This window comes from Podarcis melisellensis (genome assembly GCF_964234715.1).
Source record: "Podarcis melisellensis genome assembly, chromosome: 14".
NCBI classification, from domain to species: domain Eukaryota; kingdom Metazoa; phylum Chordata; class Lepidosauria; order Squamata; family Lacertidae; genus Podarcis; species Podarcis melisellensis.
This window is the reverse complement of record NC_138546.1, coordinates 9,949,393-9,977,358: the sequence shown is the minus strand read 5'-3', so window position 1 is coordinate 9,977,358 and position 27,966 is coordinate 9,949,393. Positions and strand designations below refer to the sequence as shown.

The following is a 27,966-nucleotide window of genomic DNA, read 5'->3' as shown; positions in this document are numbered from 1 at the left end:
TGCTGAATGATATGGACCACAAGGCAACTTCCTCTGTTTACATGGACACACACAAGTTATCTAAGGCTAAACAAGACTCCGTTTGCATAAATGAAGATTGGATACATGAGTCATCTCAAAAAAAGTTTTATTAGCATGATTAAAAACATGTGCTGAAGACCAACAGATAAAATAACTTCATCAACATGGAAGAAAATCCATCCCAACACTTGATAATCAATCCAGTTTTTATACTGGACGGACAGCTTTATTGCCAGTATTCTCGCATGTCCTTGAAAAACCAGCTGCACTGGATCAGTTTATGTAGCTTCCTGGCTATGGCTGGATCATGATCCTTATCCATAGTTAGGTATAAAAATATCTTCGATTTATTGTTGGATTGCAGGTGCATCATGGGGGTTAAGAAATCATCAACAGAAGAGTTCTGTCTTTTTTTTTTTAAAGAAAGAGTTCCTTTTTCCCCCCTTCCAAAACATACTACAAAGAAATTAGTATTTTGACCTTTAGACTTCATACATGATGTCGATTTAGAATGGATAACCACAACAGTTTTTCCTCCCATCCTGCAATTAATAAAAACCGAGAAAAAACCCCAAAATCAAAATGCTTCATTCACAGACTGCTTCTTGGGTTTGACTCAGAAGACACATTTACACTGGTTTGAGGACGAAGACAGCATCATCTAAGACGTAGTAGTCATTATACATGTCACCTTCACATAAGTATGGCAGTCTGGTGAACGCCTCTATGGCAAAGCCAGCTTTCCTGAAAACCTCTGGCAAGCTGTTCACCTGTTCCTCCCACGTCTGTCCTTTGATTTCCAAAACTTCGGAAGGTTTATCCCACTTGCCACCTACTGAAAAAGCACATGGGGTTCGCGTTAGTTATTTATCTTTATTTAAATCTGTTTCACTTATCCTGCTCTTTGGCCTAATGACTCGAACAAGGCAGGCTGTGAATCCATTAGGAAAGGCAGAAATTACAACAACGAATCAAGGACAATAATGGGACAAATCCTATGAGCAGCCAAGAGCCATAAAGCCCAGAGCAAGCTCTTCCCAAGCAGCTAGACAGCATCCAAAGGTGAAAGAGAATAATATTAATCCATCTTCTAAAAACCGGGAACAAGAGAAAGAAACCTCCTTTCCCTATTAGGTCAAGAAATGCAAATTCCCCTCACTGAAACATTGATGGGTATATGGAAAAACCTGTGCACAAACTTAAGAGTACTTGATGGAATTTCCAAAACAGATAAATTTATTAAAACCTGGTTTGCCTTTCCAATTTACAAATTCCTTAAAGATAATGATATTAATTCCCCACTGCAATCTGCCTCAGTTTGAAACTCATGATGAGGTCCCCCCCCCTTTTTACTATTTATGCACTTGCCTGTGTCTTTCTTTATCCCAATACTGCAAAACAGATTAATTAAACAGTGTGTCTCCCTGAAATCTTATTATCACTATTCTCCATATTTCTTTAATGAATGTAACTGAGGGGTGGTGTTGTTGGGTGTTTGGTGTGGTTTTGTTTGATTTCATGAGCACTTCATTTTGTCTATAATGAAAATCAATTAAAAAAATTAAAAGAAAAAATATATACTGCTCCTTTATTTTAGTGGTTATTGTAATAAGTACCAGATAATTTTAACCATTTGGTTTCTTCCAAATTATTCTACTTTCTTGTAACAATAGGTAGGAGAGGTATTCCCCAATGCTTGGATCTATTTCCTTTTATGCATGTGCTTCTGCATTTAAATATATATGTAAATTAAAAACGTTTATTTTCAAATTGTGGGACAAAATGAGTACATAAACCGTGGGAAGCAATACCTCTCTCAAACCACTTTCAAGGCTCTTGTAAACTATTGCCTGCCTCAGTCTAATTTGCTCCGGTATTGCCAATGTTCAAAGTGCTCTTTCATCACCACACAGTGTGGTTTCTGTGAGGGAAGTGGCAAAGCAGTTTAGGCGAGAGCCACCTCATTCCCAAACTTCAAGAGAAAGGAAGTGCGGGGACCATATGAGCCACCATGTGAAGACTTAAGACAGGGGCGGTAAAACTTTTGCAGCCTGAAGAAACTCAAGTGTTAGAAACTCAGAAAGATAAGCTAATTGCCAAATGACTCCTTAAACCTAGGTTATGGTTGCCACAATGGGATGTCTAGGTGCCTTTTTTTAATATAGTGATGATCATGATTAATCTCATTTCTATACCACTTTATATTTTAAAGAAAAAAATCTCAAAACATTAAGACATCAAAGAAAATAATCCAGAATAAAACAAATTCAAGCTTTAAGTAGTAGTAGTAGTAGTAGTAGTAGTAGTAGTAATAATAATAATAATAATAATAATAATAATAATAATAATAATAATTTTTATTTATATCCAGCCTTCCCCAGCCACAACCAGGCTCAGGGCAGCTAACATAAAAAATATATAATACATTAAAATATAAATTCAGCAATCAACTGAAATACAGCTTAAAATCAAAATAAACTCAGATGGCTACCCACAATTATAACTAATAGGTTGGGGGCCTTAAGTATTTCAGATCCTTCTCTAAGAGACATATTGCTTCCCACATATATTTTACCTGCTTAATTTATATAGCTGCCCCATAGCAGAAGAACTCTAGGAAGCCAGTATGGTGTAGCGGTTAGTGTCAGACTAGAACCTAGGAGATCAGGGTTCAAATCCCCACTCCGTCATAGAGCTCACTGAATGACCTTGGGACAGTCACAGCCTCTTTACCTACCTAATAGGGTCATCGCAGAGAGGAGCGGGTGTGAACCACGTACTCCTCTTTCCCAGCTCAAAATGAAAATCGGCTTTGGTACTGATAAGAGTAGGATTGTCTAATCCGTTTTTTAAAAGCCATGCAGCTTGGCAACCACCACTGCAAATTCCATCTTAACCATGCACTTTCTTCCAACATTCAGCTTTGCTGGATGTTCTCAGATTCTAGTGCTATGAGAGACGGAGAGGAAAAACGGGGGGGGGGGGACACCATGTGTTTTCGATGCCTGGTGTGGATGTGACCCTAAACTCTGTTGCTCACACGGCCCTCTCCATAGTACTGTACAGCCTTGCACCACTGGGGCCCTGGATGGGCTTCCTGTGAAGGCCAAGAGAAACCAAGGTGTAGTTGGAACTGTGCACACCCCTTGAAGGAAAGATGGGATAAGAAAACATGATGATTATAATCTGTCAACTCTGTGAGTGTCTTTCCCATTTGCTTGAACCAATAGGAATCTGCTGTTTTCAAGAAAGGATAATTTGGGACACGGATGGCGCTATGGTCTAAAGCACTGAGCCTCTTGGGCTTGCCGATCGGAAGGTCAGCGGTTCGAATCCTTATGAAGACATGAGCTCCCGTTGCTCTGTCCCAGTTCCTGCCAACCTAGCAGTTCAAAAGCACGCCAGTGCAAGTAGATAAATAGGTACCGCTGCGGTGGGAAAGTAAACTGCATTTCTGCGCACTCTGGTTTCCATCACGGTGTTTGTTCCGTTGTGCCAGAAGCGGTTTAGTCCTGCTGGCCACATGACCCGGAAAGCTGTCTGCGGACAAATGCCGGCTCCCTCGGCCTGCAAGCAAGATGAGCACCGCAACCCCATAGCTGCCTTTGACTGGACTTAACCGTCCAGGGGTCCTTTACTTTTACTTTTTTACTTTAGTTAAAGAATTCTTTCCCCTCCTTTTTTAAAGGTTCCTGAGGGGTAGCTACTAAACAGCACCCAGCAAATAAGCCGAAAACAGTTGCACAGAGAGACACCCTGTGCTTTATTTTACATCATGTAAATACAGAGCTAGGAACTTCCTCAGTTGTGCAATATGAAGAACTGTAACTGACAAGGGCTTCCCATTCCGTTTCCACTTCAGGCTCCCCTCAGTTCCACTTTCTTGAGCTGAAACCCTTTCAGAGGAAACTTTGCAGGCAAAATGGCAACGTTCAAGCAATGGGTTCTGATTCTGGGGCTGCAATTTACCTGGGTGACATATTATGCAGGTAAGGAATTCTCTCTCTCTCTCTCTCTCTCTCTCTCTCTCTCTCTCTCTCTCTCTCTCTCTCTATCCTTTCTGTTGTCATTAAGCTTTAAAAATAACAGCTCTTGCAGAAAGCATCAGGAGCAGATTTATTTGAGAAAAACTCGGGCAGGGGTGGGGTGAGGCAAATGGCCAAAAAAATAGCGGGGGCAGGGGGAAGCTAATTTTCCTCTATCTCTGCAGAATAATGCACAGGATTGGGTTGTAAGTCACACCAGTGGAGGTGATGACTGGAGCCTTCAAACGGCTTGTGGAAACTGTGCAATTAACAGGTAACAGCAAGCTCCTAGACTGTAATATGCAGAGAACCGACTCCTCACCCTTTTTCGATTGACTTTCTCATCAGGGTATCTTTAATCCTCCTCAATAGGTGCCAACTTTTGCAAAGTGACAGTGTCTCAACCTCCACTCATGGAAGGCTACCCTGCATCAAAACATATTGCTATACCGTGTACTTTTTCTGCTCAGGGATGCCCCACATCCACTCCGACCATTCTGTGGTTTCGATATCTTGCGCATACCCACGAAGCCTTGTGCACCCCCAACTGCATAAACAGCACCAAGTTCAAAGCGTCTCACTTAACATCTAAGAACCAGGCTCAGCTTGGAATCAACGAAATCAATGAAGAAGATAGCGCAATTTATGTTTGTGGGGTAGCAATTTCAAGTTCAAATTCCTCCACCTCCAAGCAAACTGGAAGCGGAACAGTGTTAGTGATAAGAGGTTGGTTGCTACTTTATTTTTTTGAGGGGGAAGGGTTCTCTATTATTTTAAGGAGATTTATATCCAGTGCTTTTTTTTCTCTCTCTAAAAAAAATGTTTAGGGGTACTCTCATTTTCCTACGCATATTGGAATCCTGCCCCTCAATGAGGCCAGACTTAGATTGACAAAATGTTTAGGGGTATGCGTACCCTTGCGTCCCCCCAGGAAAAAAAAGCACTGTTTATATCTCACTTGCAGGTCAAAGACTGCTCCCTATGAATACTATTTTAATAAACTGTAAAGCAAAATTGCTAAGGCAGGGTAGACAGGCAGGTTAGACACTCCCAAGGTTTGATGGACTAATGCTCTGGCTCTGCATATGAATTTTCATATATTCAAACTAATTAGAACCAGAGAGATACAAACCTAACTCTCTCTAACTCATTTGGTTGATTCACACGTGGCAACCTTATCACACATGATAAACTATGTACAAAAATTGTCCAGTAGCTCCTTAGAGACCAACTAAGTTTGTTCTTAAACCATAGTTTAAGTGACAAACTACGGTTTACGAAGCTGGGAACGGGCTTTAGTCCTGCGTGTCTTTCCCTTGTTTTGGTGCTTCAGCCCAATTTGAAGAGTGTCTTGCTATCTTAGAAACAGAAAAGTGTGTTCTAATGTCTGTTTGATAACCAGGTTTCTAAAACCACGGTTTGATCTTAGTTTAAGATCCTGGTTAGGAAACCAGCCCTAAGCAGCAAGGTTTGAGTGTAATGGGAAATGGTGATTTGCTTTGAACCTGACTGAAGTGCTGAAGCTGGTGTTTCAGGGAAGGAGTAAGGGGAGGAGCTTGGAGAACTGACGGCATATAAAACGGCATATAAAGCTGGAACCGTTACATCTGAAGTGGCCCAGCAGGCTCTTCTTATGCTCTGATGGTCTAGACTCCTCAAGGTGGAATCAGAACAAGAAACTAGAAACGTAGAACCTGGGGACTCTGCAGCTCTTTCGTGGACTTTTAGGACATATATGAATCGTTCCCATTTGAACATTGTACCTGCAAAATATAACTTTATATGGAACTCTTTGTGACATCTACATAAGTCTCTATATACAACTTGCACAACCTGTTGTGCCTTTGGGTCTTTAATGGATTACATGGCGACCTCCTGCCACCCAGGTCTAGATTCTCCCTTTTCTTCCTCCACACCTACTTTTTCTCTCCTTCCTATCCCCTTCCTTACATAGAAGAGCCGATGGTTTCCTTATTTTATGCTGCGTTATCACTGTTTCTAGTTCTCAGCTGATTGTTACGTGTTCCTTTTGATTAATAAAATCATTAAAAAGCGCGAGAAAATCATCATTCATACTATGCCAATAATGCAAACTGAAACCAAACTAACGATATTCTTTTTGTTGTTCTTATTTTAAAAAAAGAGAGTGGAACATACAGCCGAGGAGTTGAGTACAGCATGCTGGCCATCTCAATTGTGTTGTTCCTCTACCTTCTTGCCTTGCTGGCAGTTTATAAGTTATTCACTAAGGTATGTTCGACTCTCTCTGTGTCTGCTCTCTCTCAATCTCTCTCCCATACCAGGTCCTAGTAGCTTTACAGTTCTTTCAATGAAGGAAACCCAAGACCAGCCTTGGCTTGCAAGTCTATTTGCATGCTGTGAAAATGTTTTTTTATAAAAGAAAAAAGAGGGCATGTGATTATGACACCCTCGCCACTTCTGCAAATTCGGTTGGTGCCTAGCTAGATATGATGTCAGCCACATCCACTTCTTAAAAAACAAAACACCCCAAAACTGGGAATATACATAGGAAGCTGCCTTAAGCTGAATCATACAATTGGTGAATCTTCTGATTTGGACTATTTCAATAGTCCTTACGTAAGGCTGCCTTGCAAAGTTATGGAAACTGCAGCTGGCCTGAATTTTCGGTGGTTCTGCTGAGTGGAGCAGGTTATAGGGAGCATGTGACTCTCTTGTTACAACAACTTGTTGACTTACTGGTTCACTTCCAACCCCAATTCAAAGTGCTCGCCTCAGCCTTCAAAGCATTAAACAGCTGAGGACCAGGGTACCTCAAGGGATACCTGCTCCAATACGAACTTGTATCAGGTGAACCTCTTCTCTTTCTCCTGTCCAGTTTAGTAGGGACACAAGAGGGGGGCCTTTTTAGTGGCTGCACCCAAGCACTGGAATTTTCTCTCTTGGAAGGTCTGCATTGCCCCCTCTTTGATGGCATTCTGTCTAGATGACAAAACCCTCTTTTTTGGGGCCTGGCTTTTGGTCTAGCAGTTGGCCACTTTTAACTGGATGTTTTCTGCTGCTTGCATACATCATTTAGTGCTAGAATTTTTTTATGGTACTATGCTTATTTCATTTGTACAGTGGTACCTCTGGTTATGTACTTAATTTGTTCCAGAGGTCCGTTCTTAACCTGAAACTATTCTTAACCTGAAGCACCACTTAAGCTAATGGGGCCTCCCGCTGCTGCCGCACATTTTCTGTTCTCATCCTAAAGCAAAGTTCTTAACCCGAGGTACTGTTTCTGGATTAGGGGAGTCTGTAACCTGAAGCGAATGTAACCTGAAGCATATGTAACCTGAGGTACCACTGTAGATGATTTTTGGGGGGCAGTTTTAAAATGTGTTGGCACACTGATGTATTCAGTGTTTGTTTGCCACTTTTGAAAAGGCAGGATATACCGTAAATATTATTAATAATCCAATCAATCAATAAATTTTATGCAATACCCTTGTATCCACTAAAGAACTCAGGGTGGGTTATATTCCCCACCCACCCCCGAGTACACTGCAGTTACATCCACACCATACGCAGTTTGTTAAGGGTGCATTTGTAGCTTTGTGAGGGGTAAACTACAGTTCCCAGGATTCTTTGCAGGAAGCCATGTGTTTTTAATAGCATGGATGTGACCTTTATCTTCGCAATCATCACTTCGAGAGGTGGATTAGGTTAACAGAGCATGCAGTTTGCCCAAATTACTCAGAGAGCTTCCTGCCCATGCAGTGATTTGAACCTGCAATGCCACAGTTTAAATCCCACACTCTACCCTGTGCACAGGGCTTCTGCTATCTCCATTTTTCACCCCACATGACCCGCTCTTCCATTTAACCTCCCAAACATTTTACTTCTCCATGTGACAGGTGGCTCCCATCATTATGGTTCCTTGAATGCAACAGCAAAAATACCCATTACCACATCATCCCCAATCTCTGTAATGTTTGCTTAAAAAAAAAAAGAGAGAGAGAGAGATGTACCAATCCCCTTTGCTAAAATGCATTGTTCACCTTTGTTTCCACAGCCTAAACTCAAGAAAACAGAGAGGAATGTCAATGTTTGCGTAAGTGTTTGCAATCCTGTACACAAGGTAGCTAATGCATTCTCCAAAGGTGAATCTTTATATGAGCAGGAAAAGGAACTACCCACACAAAGGAGGGAGGTATCAGCAAGCTTGGGGAAACCCTGAGGTTTACAGAGGGACAAAAAACTTTAGTTAAAACTCCAGTTCTTAAGAAAGGCACCCTTCCAAGCTACTCAGTGAGGCCTAAGCATGCTCAGTAGCCACCCTTGAGAGAGAAACCCCCTTTGAAAACTGGGGGGAGAGGGATTATCCTGAAAGAAGACATGGCTGGCTGGAACCCTGAATAGGAGCCTTCCACATGGCAACACTTGGCTGCATGTCCAGCCTGTTGCATTTCAAATCTGCATGTGGCAAGCCTAAAAAAACCCTGCGATCTTATACACACTTAGCAGCTGGAAGATCACAAAGTTTGTAGGCTACACAGCAGTTTGGTTATCTATGGCGAGTTAATCCAAAGCCTGCAGGGAACCGCTGCTGCTGCACATGACGTCTGAAAACAGATGTGCGCAGCCTCATCTCCTGACTGAATTTCTCCAGCTGGGGAAATGGAGCCAGACTACGACTGCTGCCAATCTGGAACAGAGGTGGGGAAACTGTGGTTGATTTGAATGCTGCTGGACTCCAACTCTTATCGGTCCTATCAGGCGTGGTCAGTATTCAGGGAACCCCACCCCACAACTGTTAGCAACAGCCGTGTTTCCTGTCGCATCGGCAGTGTCAGAAGGGGTCATTTTCTCAGTTTCTGTTTTAAAAACAACAACACACCAATGTGCCCCACACTGCTAGGTGAGGACAAGTGTTCAAAGTCTCTTTTAAATTTCCAGGGTGGGGGAAGCAAAGTAGCCGTTTGTCGAGCGATCGCAAAGGAGTTTGGCAAAAAGAAGCACAATAGGCAGCGGAGGCATGTAAGTAGCCAGGAGCATTGAAAGGGGGCAGGAACTGTGTTCATACGGGCAACCGCAGCGCATCGGTAACAGAAGGGGAAAGGAACCAATTGGGTGGCAGCAAAGAGGCCGGGTTATAAGCTGTGCTGCTATGCCAATGTTGCTCCAGTATTCTAAGTTTAGCAATGAATGCAAAAAGAATTATTATTGTCTTGTCTGTGCTGTGACTTGGCACCCGTCCTTCCTTATCCATTTCAACCTGGAGAAGGTGGCATAGCTGTTTTGAGAATGGCATGATTCTTCCTGCAGCTTGCACAAAAATGTATCTTGTATAAATGGGAATGTCACAATGAAAAACAAGCTACAGAAAGTAGGCTTAAAAAACAAACAACCCAGTCTTACACATAAAGATTCCGGACAGAATAATATTTCATAGAAAGCTGATCTTTTTGAGCTTGCCAATGGATGCCAGTATGGTATAGAGATCCCTTCACTGAGTAAGCTCTCGGAGAATTTGCAGTTGTTTGGGAAGCTTATGATTCAGGTGTTTTCTTCTGCTGGTATATGGACAGCTATGTATATGTGGTATTTTTAAAAAACAACCAGAGACAGAGAAGTGCACCATTGCAGTGAACATAACTCTTTGAGATCAAGTATTTTTGGGTTTTGTTGCACACTAGCAAACTACTGAACATGCTTCTTTTCTTTTCTTTTCTTGCAGGGACATTTGGATAAAAGCCACAAAATGGATGAATTATCATAGCAGATGCACTTTCATGGGTTCGGTAGAACTGGAAACGTGATTCACACATTAAACATCCGAAGGGGAAAAAGTGAGCTTCATATAGCAAAAAGCTCCTATTGTGTCATACCAAGCTAGGGCTGCCATATGTCTGGATTTTCCCGTACATCACTGGGATCTCAAAGGCGGAACTGACATCCGGGGGAAATTTTTGAATGGCAGCGCTTTGTCCTGGATCTTAGGCGAGTCAATTGAAAAATCACTTTTTCTTGGTGTTTTTGTAAAAAAAAGAAAAGAAAAGCTCAACAACTTTCAGGGTGTCTTGGTTTTTACTTTCTGAAATATAGTTAACCCAGAATGTTAAATGAAAATGTAGCGTTTACACATTTGCCAGGAGCTGCCTAGAACTGGAATTAATTTCAGTGGCTTTACTTTGAGCAGGGGCTAACAAGGAAATACAACCTATTTAATCAGAAATGTCCTTGAGTTTTTAGTGGTGTTCCTTCCTTTTCCCTTCATTGATTTCCATCTTCCCCACATTCTCTCGCCCACCCTCACCCTTCTTTGCTTAGTTTTAGAGCTGCCTGTGCCTCTTCAAAAGGCAAGCCCATCTTGCACTTCATAGACCCGCATATCTAGCATCCTGATCTGAAAGTAAATACTGGTCTTTGAACCACGAGGAAACAAATGCCAGTGTGTGCTTGGCTGCCTTGCCAGGAAGTTGCGTTAAGTTTTATTGTACAGTTACCAAACAGGATCCTGGACATAAAGGTGTGGGAGAGAAACAGCAACACCCTGGAAATCCTGAGAAGTTACAAGCCCAGAGAGAGAGAGAGAAACAGAACTGTAGAATTGCAAAGTAAGATATGGAAAAGGCAAGGACGACGACCATTTCACAACTCAGGCCAGCTTAAGCACAGATTCTGGGGCCTAGGTCTTGCATGCTACATTATGGGGGCTCCCACTAAATGGACCAGAAAAAGCAGCACTGGTCCATGGTGGAGAATGGTGTGACAACCAGTCCAGGGCACATACTGGGGCTGATGACAGTTGCTGAAGTATCCCCTTTAAATAGCTGAGTGGGTTTGCTATGCCGGAAAGGACCTGCTGAGGTTCAAGCTGCACCAAACATCTTAATTTCCCCAGTTCTGCTTCCTTCTTCTCCTCCTCCCTTTAAGAGACCACTTCCTGCTGCTGCCTCTTAAACCTACAGAGCAGGGAGCAGTAGAGGAGAAAGCAGGAAGTGGCAGAGCAACCAGGGAAGGGCTTTGTGGGAAGGAAGTAGGGAAGCAGCCAGGGCAAGGCAGGAAAGGAGAAGAGCAACCAGGGCGGTGTTGTCTTCCCCCTGCAAGGGCACCTTGCCCAAGGTCCCCTCAAAACTGGCAATGCACCTGAGGTTAAGAAGCATCTCCAGGCATACAACTGTACCCCTGGGATTCTGCCCCGAACATGGGTCTGCAGTGACCAGGAGGGCATTTACACAATTACAACTCAGGCACCAACTGCACCTGTTCCTTATTGGATCTGGCCACTGTGATGCATGACTTAGATGCGCCCCAGTTGGACTACTGTAATGTGATCTATGTGTGGCTGCCTTTGAGAAGTACAGTGGTACCTCGGGTTACAGACACTTCAGGTTACACATGCTTCAGGTTACAGACTCCGCTAACCCAGAAATGGTACCTCAGGTTAAGAACTTTGCTTCAGGATGAGAACAGAAATCGTGCGGTGGCGGGAGGCCCCATTAGCTAAAGTGGTACCTCCGGTTAAGAACAGTTTCAGGTTAAGAACAGACCTCCAGAACGAATTAAGTTCTTAACCTGAGGTACCACTGTATTTGGAAGTTTTAGCTGGTTCAGAATTCTGGGCCAAACTGCTGACTGGTACCAGTAGCAGAGAGCATTATTATTATTATTATGTTACTCCATCATTAAAACAACTTCAAGGGCTACCGGTTTGTTTCTGGGTACAGTTCAAAGTGCTGGCTATATCCTATAAAGCCCTATATGCTTGAGCCCTGATTACAGGAAATATCGTAATTCCCTACATGATCCTGCCCGGGTGCTAACATCCTCAGGTGAGCACCTTCTCTCTGTCCCATTGACATCAGTGACACAGTTGGTGGTGACACAGGAGAGCGCCTTTTCTGTGGCTGCTCCCACATTGTGTGATTTCCTCCCAAGAGACGTTAAGACTGGCTCCCTTTTTGTTATCCTTCCACCGGCAGGCTAAAGCCTTCCTAGGCCTTTGAAAACGGAGGTGCAGACACTGGGCTGCGGTCAGAGCAAAGTAGGTTTTAATTTTTGGTTTTGAATGTGTTCTGCTGTATTTTAATTATTGTTTTTAACTAGTTTGTTTTTATCGCTTTGTATTTTATAATGCCGTTTTAAATGCTGTAAGCCACCCAGAATCCTAATTTGCGAGAAAGATGGGATATAAATACTAACAACAATTGTCTGCACTCCTCAGTAGTGCTCAAGCAAGACAAAAAAAAAAGTTCTTTGTCAACATGACATTTTATCAAAATTAATGGGAAGTGAAATGTTTCTACTTTTGTACATATGTAGTTCAAAACAGTACAAAAGTGAAGAGATCTGTTGCGGTGGTTCAAATGGAATCCCAAACGATAGTGTGCAGAAAGGAGTCTCTGGACTGTGCCCTGTCCCCTGCCATTCACCATCAGCTCCCAACCACAGATCCTGGTTTGTTGCAAACTATAGTTTGGCATTTTGTCCGAACCAGGAAACTTTGGTTTGTGCTTTTCTTGCAAACCAGTTTGGAACTACCTCTTCCTCACAACTGACACAAATGATGATTTATAAGCTTTTCCCACTTTTCATGAGTGGATGAACAAAGGGTGGGAATAGAAGGTAATGCAGAAACTGAACTTGTAAAGACAAATGACTGGATTTCAAAGCCAGAACAAGTCTTTTCTCATTACCTCATCTCTCTTTTTCTTGCATGTTAACTCCCCCCACCCACAGCAAAACATGACTGCCAAAATTTGAATGTATTCAAAGTACTTTCTTGCAATTTGTCATGGGCACGATGCTGAGGTTTGGGTATCTATTTCCACAGAAGAATAGACTCCCTACAAATTAAGATTTGTCTTTGTAGCTTTTGTGCATGACAAACAGGCTGTAAGGTTAGTTTCCTTCCTTTGGTTGTTTTAAATTTGCTTTCTATAGTGGGCATTATTGAACAAAATGCTGGAGGTGTGAGTTTTTGTACTTAGTTAAGACTAAATAAACTTTTTTAAAAAACACTCAGAACAAGACAAAACAAAAACTCAGAACCACACACACACACAAACAAACACAAACCACAGCGAAAGAGAGAGTATTGGAAAAAATGATCTATTATAAAAGTCAACTTGGAGCATGGGTGGAGTAGTTCCTTTGCAACTGCAACCAGAGTCCTTTGGGTGTGGAGACATAACCTCAACCAGGTATTCCTCCTTAAAAAATTAACTTGGTCCAGCCTTCTATTCTGACTACAGGCTATGACTGGCTGAAGCCTCTAAATAAGTCCTCCTAAGAGGCACTTTACATACGTGGAGCCATTGTTGCTTCCATACAGCTCTGGGAATGTGGTTTGGCTGCACTTGTTGGTGTACATGTTAAACATTTCAGAGCAGCGTGGGAGCAGCCGTGGAAGCGAGGCCAGCCATGCCACTCCAATCAAGACATAAAGCGCCCATGGATTCTAGGCAGGCTGTCTGCAATTGCAAACAGCTCTTGGGAAAGCCCTGCAGAACAGATTCTCATGCAATTGCAGGAGTGAGGAAGTCCCCCTTTCCTTCCCTCCCAACCCCCATTAATCAGCTGTTAAACACTTACCATTCTCCACATATGGATGAAAGGGCAGAACCAATGCCAGGATGACTCTGCCTCTCGTAGGCTCCAGTACACTTCTAATATCTTTTAATACAGTCAATGGCTGATCACAGCGATCGAGCAGATTCAAGCAGCTGATGACATCGTACTGGAACCCTGTGCTCTGCCATTCGTTGATGCCGAGCACTCTGTATAGGTAGGAGGGGCAAGTGTTGAGGGTTACAACCAGACAAGGAGAGATTGTTCTCTTTCTGCCTACAACGATGTGAGGCAAAGTAAGCAAATAATGGGTTAACCTCTGCTCATTAAGTCTAGGCCACCATGCAGATGATTCTGCAAAAGGAGTGTGGGCTTTATAGCGTTAGCATCTATTTTGCAGTGGGAGATCTGCAAATCAACATTGTACGTCTTACTCCAATAAGATTTCATCACACAAACGGCAATTTGCTGGGTACATGCTGAAGAGGGAATAAACAGACAGGACCTTTATATTCTCCGCAGAGGAACTTGTCAGTTTGCAGAATGGTTGCAGCCTAGAGTGTCTGTCACGATCGCAGATGTAATACAATGAATAATTCCATCAGAGCCAGTGTTAGCATTATTATCTGTTTGCAATAACTCTAAAATGACAATTTTATACAAAGGGCTTGTATTAGCTCTGTTAGCTGCAGCTTGTCTTGAAATCGCCAGACACTAGAAAACTTTAAGAGGTTATACCAGCCACAGCTGATACAGCAGAACTTGGCAAATAATGGGGCTGGAAAAGCTGACGCATAATAGAAGCCTTCGTCAGGGGACAATCAAAATGAGCTGAATTTCTCTCATTTGTAAAGAAAAGGGACTATGGCTTACAACTTCCCAGAGTCACAAGCATCTTTTTGCCAGAAACTCACTTAAGCCAAACAGGTCTTTGCACTTGTTAATCAGCATTACCCAATCTGGAGTCCTTCAGATAATTTGGGTTATTTGTGGGGCATAGGAATTTGTTCATTCCCCCCCCCAAAAAAAAGAAATATAGTCTGGCCCCCCACAAGGTCTGAGGGATAGTGGACCAGCCCCTGCTGCAAAAGTTTGCTGACCCCTAGTCCAAAGTATCTGAAAGGAAACCTGCTTGATGCATTCTGATGGCCATACTTCTAATGTGCTCTAAACCACTGGTCTTCAACTGGTGGGTCGGAACCCCCTAGTGCAGGCATGGCCAAACTTGGCCTTCCAGATGTTTTGGGACTACAATTCCCATCATCCCTGACCACTGGTCCCATTAGCTAGGGATGATGGGAGTTGTAGTTCCAAAACATCTGGAGGGCCAAGTTTGGCCATGCCTGCCCTGGTGGGTTTTGGCCTGATCCAAAGTGGGTCACAGCAGGAGCACTACTACAATGCAAATATATGGTAAAGGTTTAAGAAATGGGCCTCCAAATGCTTGCTTGGGTTAAAAGCAGATCCTGGGTCTGAAACAGCTGAAGATACCCTTCCTAAATGTTCATTGTTTTCGTTATATTCATTCAGAAAAATAAGAATGGGCTATTTTAAAAAAGAAAATAAATCATCATGGTACAGTCATCCTGCAAAACACAAGCTATAGCTTCTGTCCAACTGCAGGCACAGTATTTAATTCTGGGAGGGGGCAGAGGGGCAGGAGAGAGAAAGGAAGGCGGAACAAAACATTTCAAGAGTTATAAGTTAAGAGACCCACAAATGCAATTCAGGCTAAATTGGACACTAGAGATCCCCTTTGCAGTAAGTCAACAGCCCCTGTGTCTTCTTGTGGTTTGAAGCTGGATCTCAAAGCAGCAAGGCAGGTCAGGAGCTGCAGAACCACAGATAGCTCCAGGTGAGCAACTTGCTCCGATGAAGGCTGAGAGCAGACAGAACATCTTTAAGCCTCTGCCACTAGACTACGTCTGAAGGCTCCACCCCTGGTGGAAAACCTTAGGATTCTTAGAGGGCCAATCATCTGGCACTTCTCCATAGCTTCTTGCCTTGTTAGCTCCCTGTACCAATGGACTGGTGAGGTACTGTGGGAAGCCTTTGTTTTCTCAGGCTCTGATACCTGTGAAGGTCCTGGCTCTGGACCTACAAGCCCTGACAGTTGTTCTGGGGGTTCCTGTCTGACAGCCTCAGGCCTAGTGGACTCCTGGTCTCCACCAACAGGCTTAGAGCCCTAAAGCTGGCCCGGTTCCTTGTTTGGCTCCTTAGCTGGAGATTCTGCAGCCTGTGATTCAAGAGACTTGATTGCTGCTGGCCTTGTGGCACCAAGGTCCCAGCTGCTGCACTACTACAACTACAAAGGAAGCAGGGTGGTGTTGTGGTCTAAACCACCAAGCCTCTGGGCTTGCTGATTGAAAGGTCGGCAGTTCGAATCCCCGCAATGGGGTGAGCTCCCATTGCTCTGTCCCAGCTTCTGCCAACCTAGCAGTTCGAAAGCATACCAGTGCAAGCAGATAAAAAGGTACCACTGCGACGGGAGGGTAAATGGCATTTCAGGGTGCTCTGGTTTCTGTCACAGTGTTCCATTGCGCCAGAAGCGGTTTAGTCATGCTGACCACATGACCTGGAAAGCTGTCTGTGGACAAACGCTGGCTCCTTCGGCCTGAAAAGTGAGATGAGTGCCGCACCTCATAGTTGCCTTTGACTGGACTAACTGGGTCCTTTACCTACCTTACCATTTTACTACAACTACAACACGGCTATTGCTTAGCTTTCCTCCTTTCAGCAAGCGCAAGGGAAACACACACATTACCCCACTGCCCCATGTCTGAAAAACCACCTTGGATATTTTGCAGAAAGGTAGGATATACAGTTGTACCTTGGTTGCCAAATGCCTTGGAACTTGTATGTTTTGACTCCCGATCAAAAACCGGAAGTGAGTGTTCCAGTTTTCTAACAATTTTTGGAAGTCGAACATCTGACGCAGCTTCCGCTTGGCTACAGGAGCTTCCTGCAGCCAATCAGAAGCCGCGTTTTGGTTTCCGAACATTTTGGAAGTCAAACGGACTTCCAGAACGGATTCTGTTTGACTTCCAATGTACAACTGTAAATCCTAATGAGATTTTTTTTTTAAAAAAGCAAACAGATTGTATCTCTCCTAATTTGCAGAAATAATTATCGTTATCAGATAGAAATCTTGTAACAGCCTGTAAGCTTTGATAGACCATGGCAAGGGTGGGGGAGAAGATAGCTAACGCAGCATCACTGACGTAGCACACAGCCCACTTAGCAAGCAATATACCTGTATTTCTTCTTCTGAAGCTGCCAAATCATAGTTTCAGACAACTCGGTAGCATAGGTTTCTTCAAAGTGAGGACTCATGACTTTTGTGACTTCTCCATCTCCTGCTCCTAAATCGAGAAGCCGGCGGGATTTCCAGTCTGGATTTATTTTAAGCAGTCTCTGAAATTGTTCAGGTGAAAACACAAACATGGAACCTCTTCCCAGTAACCTGAAATGTTAAAAGACGACGAGGTTTTATTTGTTTATGAACAAAGTGGGCAAATTCAGGAAGTGGAGAAAACATTTCTTTAATTTCAAACCAGTGCAGACATAGCGATGGGGAACCTTTTAACCATTTCCAGAGTGGTTTAACATTCAGTCCCTATGGGTTTTCCTAAGCATTCTTAGCACCGTTAACATCTACAGTTCCTAGGTTTCTTTAGGGGAGGCCATGACTGTTTAAAGTGGTACGATACTGCTTTAAATGAATAGTGCAGATAGGGCTTGACCTGGGTTGACCCTTAACCAGCATTTAAAGTTGCCTAATGAAGAATTGCAGCATTTTACAACAAGCTCCCTGGCCCAATAAGAGAGACAACATTCCACCTACTCAACATCCAACTTGCAATGCCATGAAGCCTTATCAGGGGTATCCAAACTTTTTTCAAAGGGGGCAGATTTGATGAAGTGAACATGCGTGTTCACTTCATTGCTGACCTTTTTTAAGGATTGAAACTGTTGAGCTTTTTTTACTATTTTACCCCAGGAAATAAACTGCTACAGGCACCCGATTAAACCAACCGGCGGACTTTGGACTTGCCTGCCTTACATGCTGACTTTAGATTCAAAGTCATTAGAGGAGAAGAGGACTCAAAAAAGGTTAGCTTTAAAAAGACAAGAGTGACAAGGAAGATGTAAAAGAATAGAAGAAGAAACAGACTGAAAGAGATGCTGAAGATGACATCGTTAGAGCAGTGGGAAAGGAGATTAATATTTTAAAACGGTATAAACTAGCAGCAAAGACCGCAGTAGGTATCCGAAGCTTCCTTGTGCGATAGAAAAGAACGTGGAATGGCAAATGAGCCATTCATTAAGGAATCTGCAGCAGGGACAATTGGGGTCTCTGTGGACTGTATCAATGGCATCTCTGCTTGTCCCACTTTGAAGTCTATATTGTAAGATTACAGTAGTTGTGCCAGAGGTGCAAGTGAATGACAGAATAAGGAGTGGGAGAATCCAGGGGGGAAAGAAAATAATTGGTTAGCAAGAGACACAAGGGGGAAGCAATGCATTAGTCAGGTCAACCACAGGAAGGAGCCCAAGCTGAAGGGTAAAAAGGTGATCTGTGCCAGCGAGTCCCAGCTGCAAAGAGCAGAATCATGATCAAGAGAGAGGACATGGGAAGGAGAGAGAACGGCTGGCGAAGACAATGAGAGCAGATAAAAAGTGGAAAAAGTGAAAACGTACCAATGTGCGTGGAATGGAATGGTCCAGAGGGAACTGCCATTTTTATAACGGGCGTTGGAAGAAAAACATGAAAGCAAGTGGCATTCACTTTTCAAAGACCAGCCCCCTGGCAGTACATCTGAGCATCCCTCACATAAATTGGCTCAAGGGCATCATTCCTAAAGACACCGCAAGAAGGCATTCAAAGCAACAGAAACCTTTTGGACTGGAGCAAAAACAGCGAGGATACAAGGGGATACAGCGAGGCACTGCAGTTGACTGTGCACCCCACAGGAAACGTCTAGCTGAGAAATATGATTGGCTCATGACATAATTCCTCACTCTCTCTCTCTCACTGAAAACACAGCAGCTCAGATCAAACTGTATAGCAGGATAACGTGTAAAAGGGTGCGTTTTTTAAAAAAAGTCGTGGTATTTCCTTCACTCAGCTCAAGAGGATGTAGAGTTAAGCATGCATCAAAGGAAAACATAAAGCCTTGGGTCCTTGGGAGGGCCTGGCACTAAAGGAAACTGAGCAGCTGGGTGCAAATGCATGGGAAGGACTGCCAGGGTTGCATCTATGAATGGGATGCAGGATGCATAGCTCTCAAGCAGCTGTCTGCCAGCAGATTACGGAAGGTGGCGCTAGGCAAGGCACACCACCCTGGCAGGTGTAACGCACATCTCCCCAAATATAACTCAGGTGGTTAGGAAGGCCCAACAGAGAGTCCACTTCCTCAGGGTCTTGCAAAAGAACAATGTTAAACAACAATTGATGACCTCCTTCTTGATGACCACAATAGAAAGTGTCCTCTCATATTGTATCACAGTGTGGTACGTTGACTTGACAGCCACAGACAGAAAGTCTTTACAGAGGGTGGGGAACACAGCACATGATACCATGGGCTGTCCCCTGAGCCCGCTAGATGACATCGCAAGGGATCGTTGCCTTAGGAGAGCGAGAAAAATTCTCATGGACGATTCACACCCCGGCCAGCACCTCTTTAATCTTTAATCTTCTACCCTTGGGCAGGAGATGTAGAAGTATAATCAGTTGTAAAAGGTAAAGGGACCCCTGACCATTAGGTCCAGTTGTGGCTGACTCTGGGGTTGCAGCGCTCATCTCGCTTTATTGGCCGAGGGAGCCGGCATACAGCCGGTCATGTGGCCAGCATGACTAAGCTGCTTCTGGCGAACCAGAGCAGCACACGGAAACACCGTTTACCTTCCCGCTGGAGCGGTACCTATTTATCTACTTGCACTTTGAGGTGCTTTCAAACTGCTAGGTTGGCAGCAGCAGGGACCGAGCAACGGGAGCTCACCCTATCACGGGGATTTGAACCACCGACCTTCTGATCGGCAAGTCCTAGGCTCTGTGGTTTAACCCACAGTGCTGTACCAACAGGCTAAAAAACAGTTTCTATCCTTGGGCTGTTAGGCTGCTGAACAGAAAATAATATAGTGCAACTGACTTTCGGGGTTGGTGTGTTGTGCGACAAGCACACAGAGTGCAATGGGATTGAGTGTTTGGGGGGAGGCTTGGTTAATTTCATTGTACACAGGTTGTACATTGACAATAAAGGTATTATTAGTGTGTACATGTAATTTCAAGAATATTGATTGGGTAGTGGTAGGTCTCTTCCTCAGCATCACTGTTCTGATTGAATTTGAAGACCCTCCCCCCAATAAAGCAGCTTTTAAGTCTTCACCCAGCTTGAATGCTTAGTTATAGGCTCATTTCTAAGGAAATTTGCTACAATGAAAAATTTGGTTGAAGGCTCCAGTTGCATATTAGTTCAATCTGTTAGCTCAGGCAAAGCTCAGGCAAAGCAGAGGAGGTAGCCTTAATGTGTAGAAATGAACTGGCGTTGTGTTTTTTCAAAGGACACTAAAGGACAGCTCTCTCCATGCTGAGTATCTGCTCCAAGTTTCCTGTGAAAAAACAGTTTGAACAGACCCTTCCAAGACAAGCAACTCCATTCTGTACTTGGCTATCTTCAGTCTTCCTAGGCTGAAGAGAATGGAGAACCATTTGATTATTAATCGAATACCACTCCCCCTGCTTCCATCTGTACACACTGATATATAGAAGTTGAGAGCAAAAGCTTTACAGCACGCTCCTCTTGAGTTTGGAAGCAAAGAGAACTGCTCCGGTTGGAATGCTCCGGCTTGAATGAGATTTTTTATTTAATTTATTTCACAACTTTGATATACCACTCACAACTGCAACAACACCTCTAAGCTGTTTACAAAAAACAACAGGATTAAAATGATCAATTATTAAAAGTGCTGTTTAAAACAATCAAAATCAAACAGCAAGCAAAAAGAGATTAAAGTACATTTCAGCGTTCTACATCTCCAGGAAGGCTTGCCTGAACAAAAATGTTTTAAGCAGGCACTTAAATATTTCATGCAGAGATTCTACCTATGGGGGAATTGTAGAAATCAGAAGTGGCTTCCCTGGCACCAGTGTGGACAGAAAGATGGGGGTGAGGGGATGGGTGGGGGGATGCACTGGCAGAGGCAATCCAACACTCGCAATGGTACATCCACACAGAGCCCACCTTCCTGCCTCTTTGCTTCTCCCCCTCTAGGTAAGCTGCAGCAGCACTAGTGCTAGGAGGCCAGGTATATGACAATGTCCCTCTTCACCAGCCGCTCCTGCTGCAAATGTCATAATCATGCTATTTTTCCAGAAAAGAGGTGCAGGATCCCACCACGAACACACCCCTTGCTCTCTTAGAATGGCAATGGCGCCCAACTGAGAGGTTCCATAATTGTGTTCCGGAGAGTTCCGGCTGAAAAACAGCCTCGGTCGTGAGCAAGATACCAGGAGGCAATATTAACTGAGCTATCCCGAATGCTACAAGGTATGATGGCTGTTAGGACCAGCCGTCAATGGCAATTAGCCATGGCGACGGAATGCTCTCATAATATAAGTCTCTGAGGGTCTCATGTCCTCCTTGTGGGCTTCCCAAGAGGCATCTGAAAACAAGATACAGGAAGCAGGGTACTGCATGAGATGGACACATCAGAAGATGCATGCTCATTCTTCGTGGAAAAGTTGTCGCTGCACTGCCAAAGCGACAATTCCTGCTCCCCTCCAAAAACCAGGGCAATCATGTGGCATAGCTGCCCCCGAATCATCTCATAAGACACCACTCAGGAAAACACTTAGATAATTCATTTAACTAGGATCTGGAGGTGGACTTCCCTGGTGCAAAAGTCAAGCCGCACAAGAGAAGCAAGGACGTTTCTGTTTGAGCTTGAGACTTACACACCCTCCCCCTCGCCACTTTCCACTTGGCACTTACCCATTGATAGACGTCCTGGACATAAACAGGCTAAAAACAGAGGACACGAAGGAGTGATAGAGTTGTATGAACAGCCAGCCCGATTTCTCAATACTGTTATTTAAGAAGATCTGTGTTCCTTGGTCAAGGTAACTCTGGACAAAGATAGGCTGAAGAGATTCACACAGCTGCTCTGTATTGCACACGTACCACTGCAGGGGGAGGAAAAGGGACAAGAATCATTATTCACATGTCGGCACTAGGCCTGGGCGATATATCGACCTATTGCCCAGGACCGGTATGAGGAGCAGGCAGTGATGCTGGTTTCACTCAGCGGTATATCACTGGTGAAACCGCTCCGCTCCTGAGTCCCTCTGGTAGCAGCACAGCTTCATCCAGGAGATACTGCTAGCAGAGGGATTTGGAAGCAAGGCGGTTTCACCAGGAATATACCACTGAGTCTTTTATGTTGTGGCTGCCACTTTTAAGTCATGCCTTTTTTTGTAAAGATCCAGTTAAAGGTAGCAAACTGAACGAATGAAGACTGGTTTGTTGTTGTTCTAAATGGTAATTTTGTATTTTTATTGGGCATGCATATTAATTTATTAAAGTATTTGTATTTGTACCACTGAGTGAAACCAATGTTACGGTCTGCCCTCATATGGCGCAGAGGGAGGAACAAGCTGTATCGGCAAGGTGCTTGTTCCTCCCTTCCGCATCTTTAAACTGCTCAACTGATGGGCACCCGGTTGCTGCTCCCTTCAGCCAAGCATTTAACAGAGCCCCTAGTCTGCGCTAGCTTGCCCAAGCCGGCAGCAGGGTGGGGGCTCTGTGAAACTGCACCCCCGTCTGAGCAACCCCAAGGCCTCAGCAGCATCAGATTGCTCAGCTGGGGTGGGTGGGAGTCTTCTTCTACGCCCCAGCTGCGAAAAGCCCAATGCTGCTGTGGTGTCAGATCGCTCAGATTGGGGGCTGGAAGAAGTCTCCCCCCCCATCCCATCAGATGGGGTGGGGAAGACTTCTTCTACGCCACAACGGAGCGAAGCCCGATGTTGCTGAGGTGTCAGGACTCGCTCAGCTGCATTGACCTAGCCTGCGAAGCGCTGGGGTGAGGTGAAAGGGCCCCAGGTCCAGCGGTGAGAGCAGCAGCCGTTTCACCCTGTGTCTAGCTGGCTGGGGCCAAATGCAGTTTGTTTCAACATCGCCAAACCACGATATCTGGCTGGGGATAGATCATGATGTTCAGAATCTAACATCGCCCAGCCCTAGTCGGCACTGCCAAGCCAGGCTTAAGCAAAGGAGAACGATCTTTGGACAGTATTCGGAACTCCCATTGTTCTCAGCGCATTTTGCGATAGGGAATTTCACTAGTGTGAGCAGTTTTTGAGCTCTGGGTGCAGTACTGTGCCTAAGATTTCAGATTAAAACTGCAGAGTGGAAGGAAAGGGGGACCTTTTTTTGCCTTCCCACTTCTAGCCACTCTCTGGAGACTGGTGAAGAGTCCCTCATAAGAATATTAGGGGGATAGGCAGCAGAAGGACTAGACCATATGAAAAATGAACATAAAATTTTAGATTTGGTTCATTCATTTTCAGCTTTGTATTCTTGTTATAAAAAGGCTCACCTAGACATTTCATTGTTACACCCATAACCTAGGTTTAAGGCGCCGTTTAGCTCCCAGCTTTCATATCTCAATTTCTAACACTGTCTCCGGATTGGGGAGGGGTGGCAGCTTAGTTGAAAAGCACGTTTTGCAAACAGAAGAATCAGGTGATGAGGACCTCCGGCTATGACCCTGAGTGTCAATGTCTTTCAGGTCATATTCACACCATATATGACTTCCTCCAAAGAATCTGGAGAACTGTAGTTAGTTAGGGGTGCTGAAAATTGTACTCTGTAAGCAGTGAACTACAGCTCACAGGAACTGGCATCATGAGACTGGCCTTAGCTGGGGACGGTATTCTACATTTGGGGTGCCAATAACAGATAGTGTCCCATCCTCACTCACCACTTGCCTTGCCTCAAGTTGGGAGTACACAAAGAAGGACCTCCCCTAAGGGTCAGACAGGCTTGTACAGAAGCAGACAGCTCTTAAGACACTCTTGGCCCAATCAACTATTTGGCTTTTGACTGCAAAATTCACCTAAAATCAACTGTGTTCAGAATAAAATCTATCCGGTGTGACAGTGGTATCTACAAAGCTCTCGCAGCTCAAACTTCAACATTCCAGCATTTGCCGTTCCCTGTTCAAGGCCTGAAAATACTTATGCATATAAATGCCTACTGGCACTATTAACACATAATTTATATTTATATCTCAAACAATTCAAATCTTGTGCTTTGAAATGAGCTCTATACTACTCTCAATCTTGCTACCCTACTCTACCAATAGAGCTAAAAGTAACAATCTTAAATGGTTTGGGTATTTTAATACACAAATCCATTCTTTCCAGTTGGCTTTTAAGATATTAAGCACAGTGGTCTGTACGCAGTGTTCCAGGTTGAATGCCAGCATATCAAACTAGCATTCCTTCCCTGAAGCCATCAATTTATGCCAACAGAGAGCCCAAAGCTACCTACAACCACATTACTGGAAAAATGTTGCAGATTTCGGAAGGTGGTGTTAAGTTTCCAGAAGCATGCCTGGGAGCTTTCCAGCCATGCATAATACATTACAAACATGTACCTAACTTGTTGCACACGACCACTCCAGAGCTCCTTTAATCTTGTTGCTTCACTGACTCCTGTTCTCTCTGCATACATTTCAGAGTATTTCAACCTCACTATGCAAGTTCACATTTTCTGTTTTGGAGGTCAAACTGCAACATTATTCAGTATCACCGCGCTGCACTTTGCTAGCAGCGGAAAGAGGTGGGTGAGGCCACATGCATCAATTCAAAGCAGAACATTTGTCCTTGGGGAAGGAAGGAAATGTGAGGGGCTTATTAGAGGTGGGAATGAGAGGCAGGTATAGGTGGGGAGATAACTTTGGTGGCTAGATCTGTGATTGTTCAGATGAAAAAACGCTGAGAGGAGAAAGACTGACAGGTGTTGTCATGGAGTGAGGCCTTCTCTGTGGTGGAACTCCATGGAACATCTCTCCCCTGGAAGCATGTCTAGTGCTGATCTTGTGGCATTTCAGTGCCATGCAAAGGCCAGTTTATTTACCCAGGTGTTATGGGAGGCTGGCTAATGCAATTTGTGACTAAACTCTTCATGGAATTTTAGCACTGTGTTTTTCTCTGCTCTTAACTGTTTCAAACTGATGTATTTTTAATTGGGTCGTAAAATGCCCTGGGGATCATGTGATGAATGTCAGGCTAAAAATATATTTATAAATAAATATATGGTCAGGATGGAAGGAAGCAATGACAGAAATATGGATAGGCAGGTGTCATGTTCAATAAACTGGATTGATGGGTTGGGTGCACACAGGTTTTGCAAACGAGTTTCCAGTCCGTCAGGTCACAAGGGTAAGGAAAAGAACACAAAGTGATGACAAATGTATTGGAGTTGGGAGAAGAAAACAAACTTTGGGAGTCCTATTGTGAGTTCTAAATAAAGGGCAGCATTTGGGGATTGACTGCTAAATTATCCATCCCATACTGTCAATGGACATAAAGGAGAATCCTTATCACATATCAAAAGATGAGAGAGCGGAAGTTGCAACAGCACAGCAATCAGCACTGCTGGAATTTTCAGCTCTAAGTGTTTGCAGAAGTCTTGTCTATACAGGTACAAGCATACAAAAATTGGGTTGTGCCTTGTTTTCCCTAGCAACTCCCCATGCCTGCTTAGCTCATACTTACAAAAGCCACAAAGCTGCCTCATGGCCAGAACTATTGTTTTTGAACACAGATTGTGTTTCCTCCCCGCTGTTTTATATTTGCACATTCAGCACAAATTCACCCGATTGTACTTCAGAACATTTTGAGGCAGAGAAAGGAAGAGAACAATTATACTACGTTAAGTTTCCTGTTCCCTGTCCCATCACCGTCCAAGTAAATCCTCGTCTCCTCCTTGCAACTTTTCAGCTTCGCCTCCCCCCACCCCTGTATCCCCACCTTTCCCCAGTAGCATGTGCTCTTCTGAAGTCTCCTGCCCTACACTCAAAGGGGGGCAAAGGAGCCAGTCTTGTTACCCACAGAAATAGCGGAAGCTCCTGATCTCCCCGACAACCAAAGGATGTCCCATAAAAGATTTATTCCTCCCCTCCTTTATTTTGTGCACAGACTAAATGCACAAAGCACAATACACACAAATCTTTCTCCTGATCTCTCACCCGGATGTGTCCATATTCTCTCTCTGTCTCTTAGGCCAAGTATGGAGAGATTCTTCCAATCCTCTTTGTGTGTGTGTGTGTGTTGTGCGGGGAATGGAGTGTATTCAGTGGGGCAGAGGTTAACTCTCCTCAAGGAGCTTTTCATTCTTCTTCTCTCCCCCCCCCCAAACAACATCATATCTCACCTCAAATCACACGCTTCCAAAAGAAGTGAGAGATGAATATAAAAGAGAAGCTGCCCTACACCCCAAACCCTGAAATCCTTCCCTATTTGGGGGTAAGAGGAGCGGGTTAGGCGATGGATGTGGGGCCCATTCAAAACACACCCCTCCCCCTTCTTCCTCCTGCCGCCCCTCCCCCCTCACAAAAAGGTTTTTGGGTGGGGGGCTTAGAAGTACTGCTCCTCCTGCTGGTGGGTCCATACCTGGTGGTTTTCCTTGATGCCCGGGGCTGGCTGGCTGTGGCTGCCCATCATATTCATGTAGAGAGACCTGGATAAAGGGCTCCTCAGGTACCTGGCAGGCCCAGACCACATCCTCTTCCTCAGCACCCACAGAGACAAGGTGTAGCAGCCCAGCCAGACCAGGCAGAGTCTCATGAGGGTGGGGTGGGGTTGTGGGGGGTGGGTGGGAGAGGGAAGAAAGGGGCGCTCAATCACCCCCTCCCGCAACCACCGCCTCCTTTCTCCATGGCTGCAGCAACGGCGGCGGCGGCGGCGGCAGCCAGCGCGGAGCTCCCCATTCAGTGCCCGCACATCCACGCACACACATACATTACAGACACACATGCATACATGCGAGGCCGGAACCCGAGAGCCCAGGGACGAGGGCCCAGGCCGGACGGGATGGCCGGGGACACCAACCAACCCAACCCACCCGCACGAGAGAACGCCTCGCTCGCGCGCGGGCCGGTGGGCGGGCGGGCGCCCAGCCTTTCTGTCCGCCCTCTCGGCCAATCAGGGCGCGGCGCAGGGCAGCGCCTCTGGGGGGCGCTGCTTTCAAAACGAGAGGCGGCACAATGGCCGCCGCTGCGGGGCGCATGCGCAGAGGGAGGGGAAGGAGCGAGGCGAGGAGGAAGGCGCCTCCACTTCCCAAGGCGGCCTTTCCTCGACACGGAGGCGGGAGGGTGGGCGAGGACGCCCCCTGCGGCACGGCTGTGACAACCAATGCTGAACGGGAATGGCCGATTGTACAAGAATAAGCGGTGCAGAGGACTAAAGGGGGTCGTGGGGTGGCTAAATAAAAGCCCAGATTTCGCACCCAGGAAGGCAGGAACGTAGCGCCGCGGATGGGGACCAGCGCACCATTTCGTTAGGCATCCCGTTTCCCCCAGTGGCCAAGCACACGTCCCTGGGAATCCCACAAAACAGGCAAGGAAGGTGGTGGCCCGTCTGCTATTGTCTTCAGAGTCTAATAAGCAGGAGTGACAAGAATATATCAAGAATGCAAGAGGAGGCGGAAAAGATCGATCTAGTCCAGCATCCTTCCCCCCCCCCCCCGTGGCCAAACTGGCCTCTTTGAGAAGGTGGTGGCTCTCCTCTGGCCTTTGCAGTTCTATTTAGGTATGGTGGGCAATTGAGAGACCTCCATCCTCCCATGAATTTTGTCTGTTCTATCCACTTTTCCCACACTCACTGATTTCCAAACCCCGTTTGCTCAAATTCCAAATGTGCAGGTTTCTAATTGGTATGAGTGTGTGGTCTGTACATGCTCAAGAGAGCTCCCTCGCCCACTATTTTTTCACCTAAGAGGACCCAGCCTTCCTGCAGAGATCTTGGGAACCTTGGCTCAAATAAAACAACTGATTCAGAAGAGTAGCAAGAAGATGTGAGGGGAATTGCACTGCATTATGTTCAGTCACTTCATTATGGCTGAGGAAGGGTTATTGCTTAGTGCAGGGATCAGCAACCTTTTTCAGCCATGGGCCGGTCCACTGTCCCTCAGACCATGTGGTGGGCCGGACTATATTTTTTTGGGGGGGAATGAACCAATTCCTATGCCCCACAAATAGCCCGGGCCGGATTGAGAAGGCGATTGGGCTGCATCTGGCCCACGGGCCTTAGGTTGCCTACCCCTGGCTTAGTGGTACAGCATCTACTTTGCATGCAGAAGGTCTGTTTCAATCTGTC

The 27,966-nt window shown here is 45.0% G+C and overlaps 2 protein-coding genes across 5 annotated transcripts in view; one reads left to right on the top strand and one right to left on the bottom strand.

Annotated features, from left to right (window-relative positions):
- Window positions 1–12,588, top strand: part of IGSF6 (immunoglobulin superfamily member 6) — a 41,733-nt gene extending 29,145 nt beyond the window's left edge. For 2 of the 4 annotated variants that reach the window (XM_081889385.1, XM_081889384.1), the window contains exons 2-5: window positions 3,884–4,010; window positions 4,419–4,772; window positions 6,190–6,296; window positions 8,083–8,801. In XM_081889385.1, coding sequence (XP_081745511.1) covers window positions 3,944–4,010; window positions 4,419–4,772; window positions 6,190–6,296; window positions 8,083–8,247 — 693 coding nt within the window. In that variant the 5' untranslated portion in view covers window positions 3,884–3,943 and the 3' untranslated portion in view covers window positions 8,248–8,801. Of the gene's footprint in view, window positions 1–2,597; window positions 4,011–4,231; window positions 4,773–6,189; window positions 6,297–8,082; window positions 8,802–8,966; window positions 9,048–9,747 lie in introns of those variants that run through there. The other 2 variants (XM_081889386.1, XM_081889387.1) reach the window with 2 other exon arrangements.
- On the bottom strand, window positions 111–26,730 carry METTL9 (methyltransferase 9, His-X-His N1(pi)-histidine). The gene is made up of 5 exons (XM_081889300.1): window positions 26,263–26,730; window positions 21,578–21,768; window positions 16,837–17,046; window positions 13,608–13,792; window positions 111–856 (listed from the first exon to the last, which is right to left on the bottom strand). The coding sequence occupies exons 1-5, from the start codon at window positions 26,623–26,625 to the stop codon at window positions 651–653; spliced, it is 1,155 nt and encodes a 384-aa protein (XP_081745426.1). The 5' UTR covers window positions 26,626–26,730; the 3' UTR covers window positions 111–650.
- Between the last annotated feature and the right edge of the window lie 1,236 nt (window positions 26,731–27,966).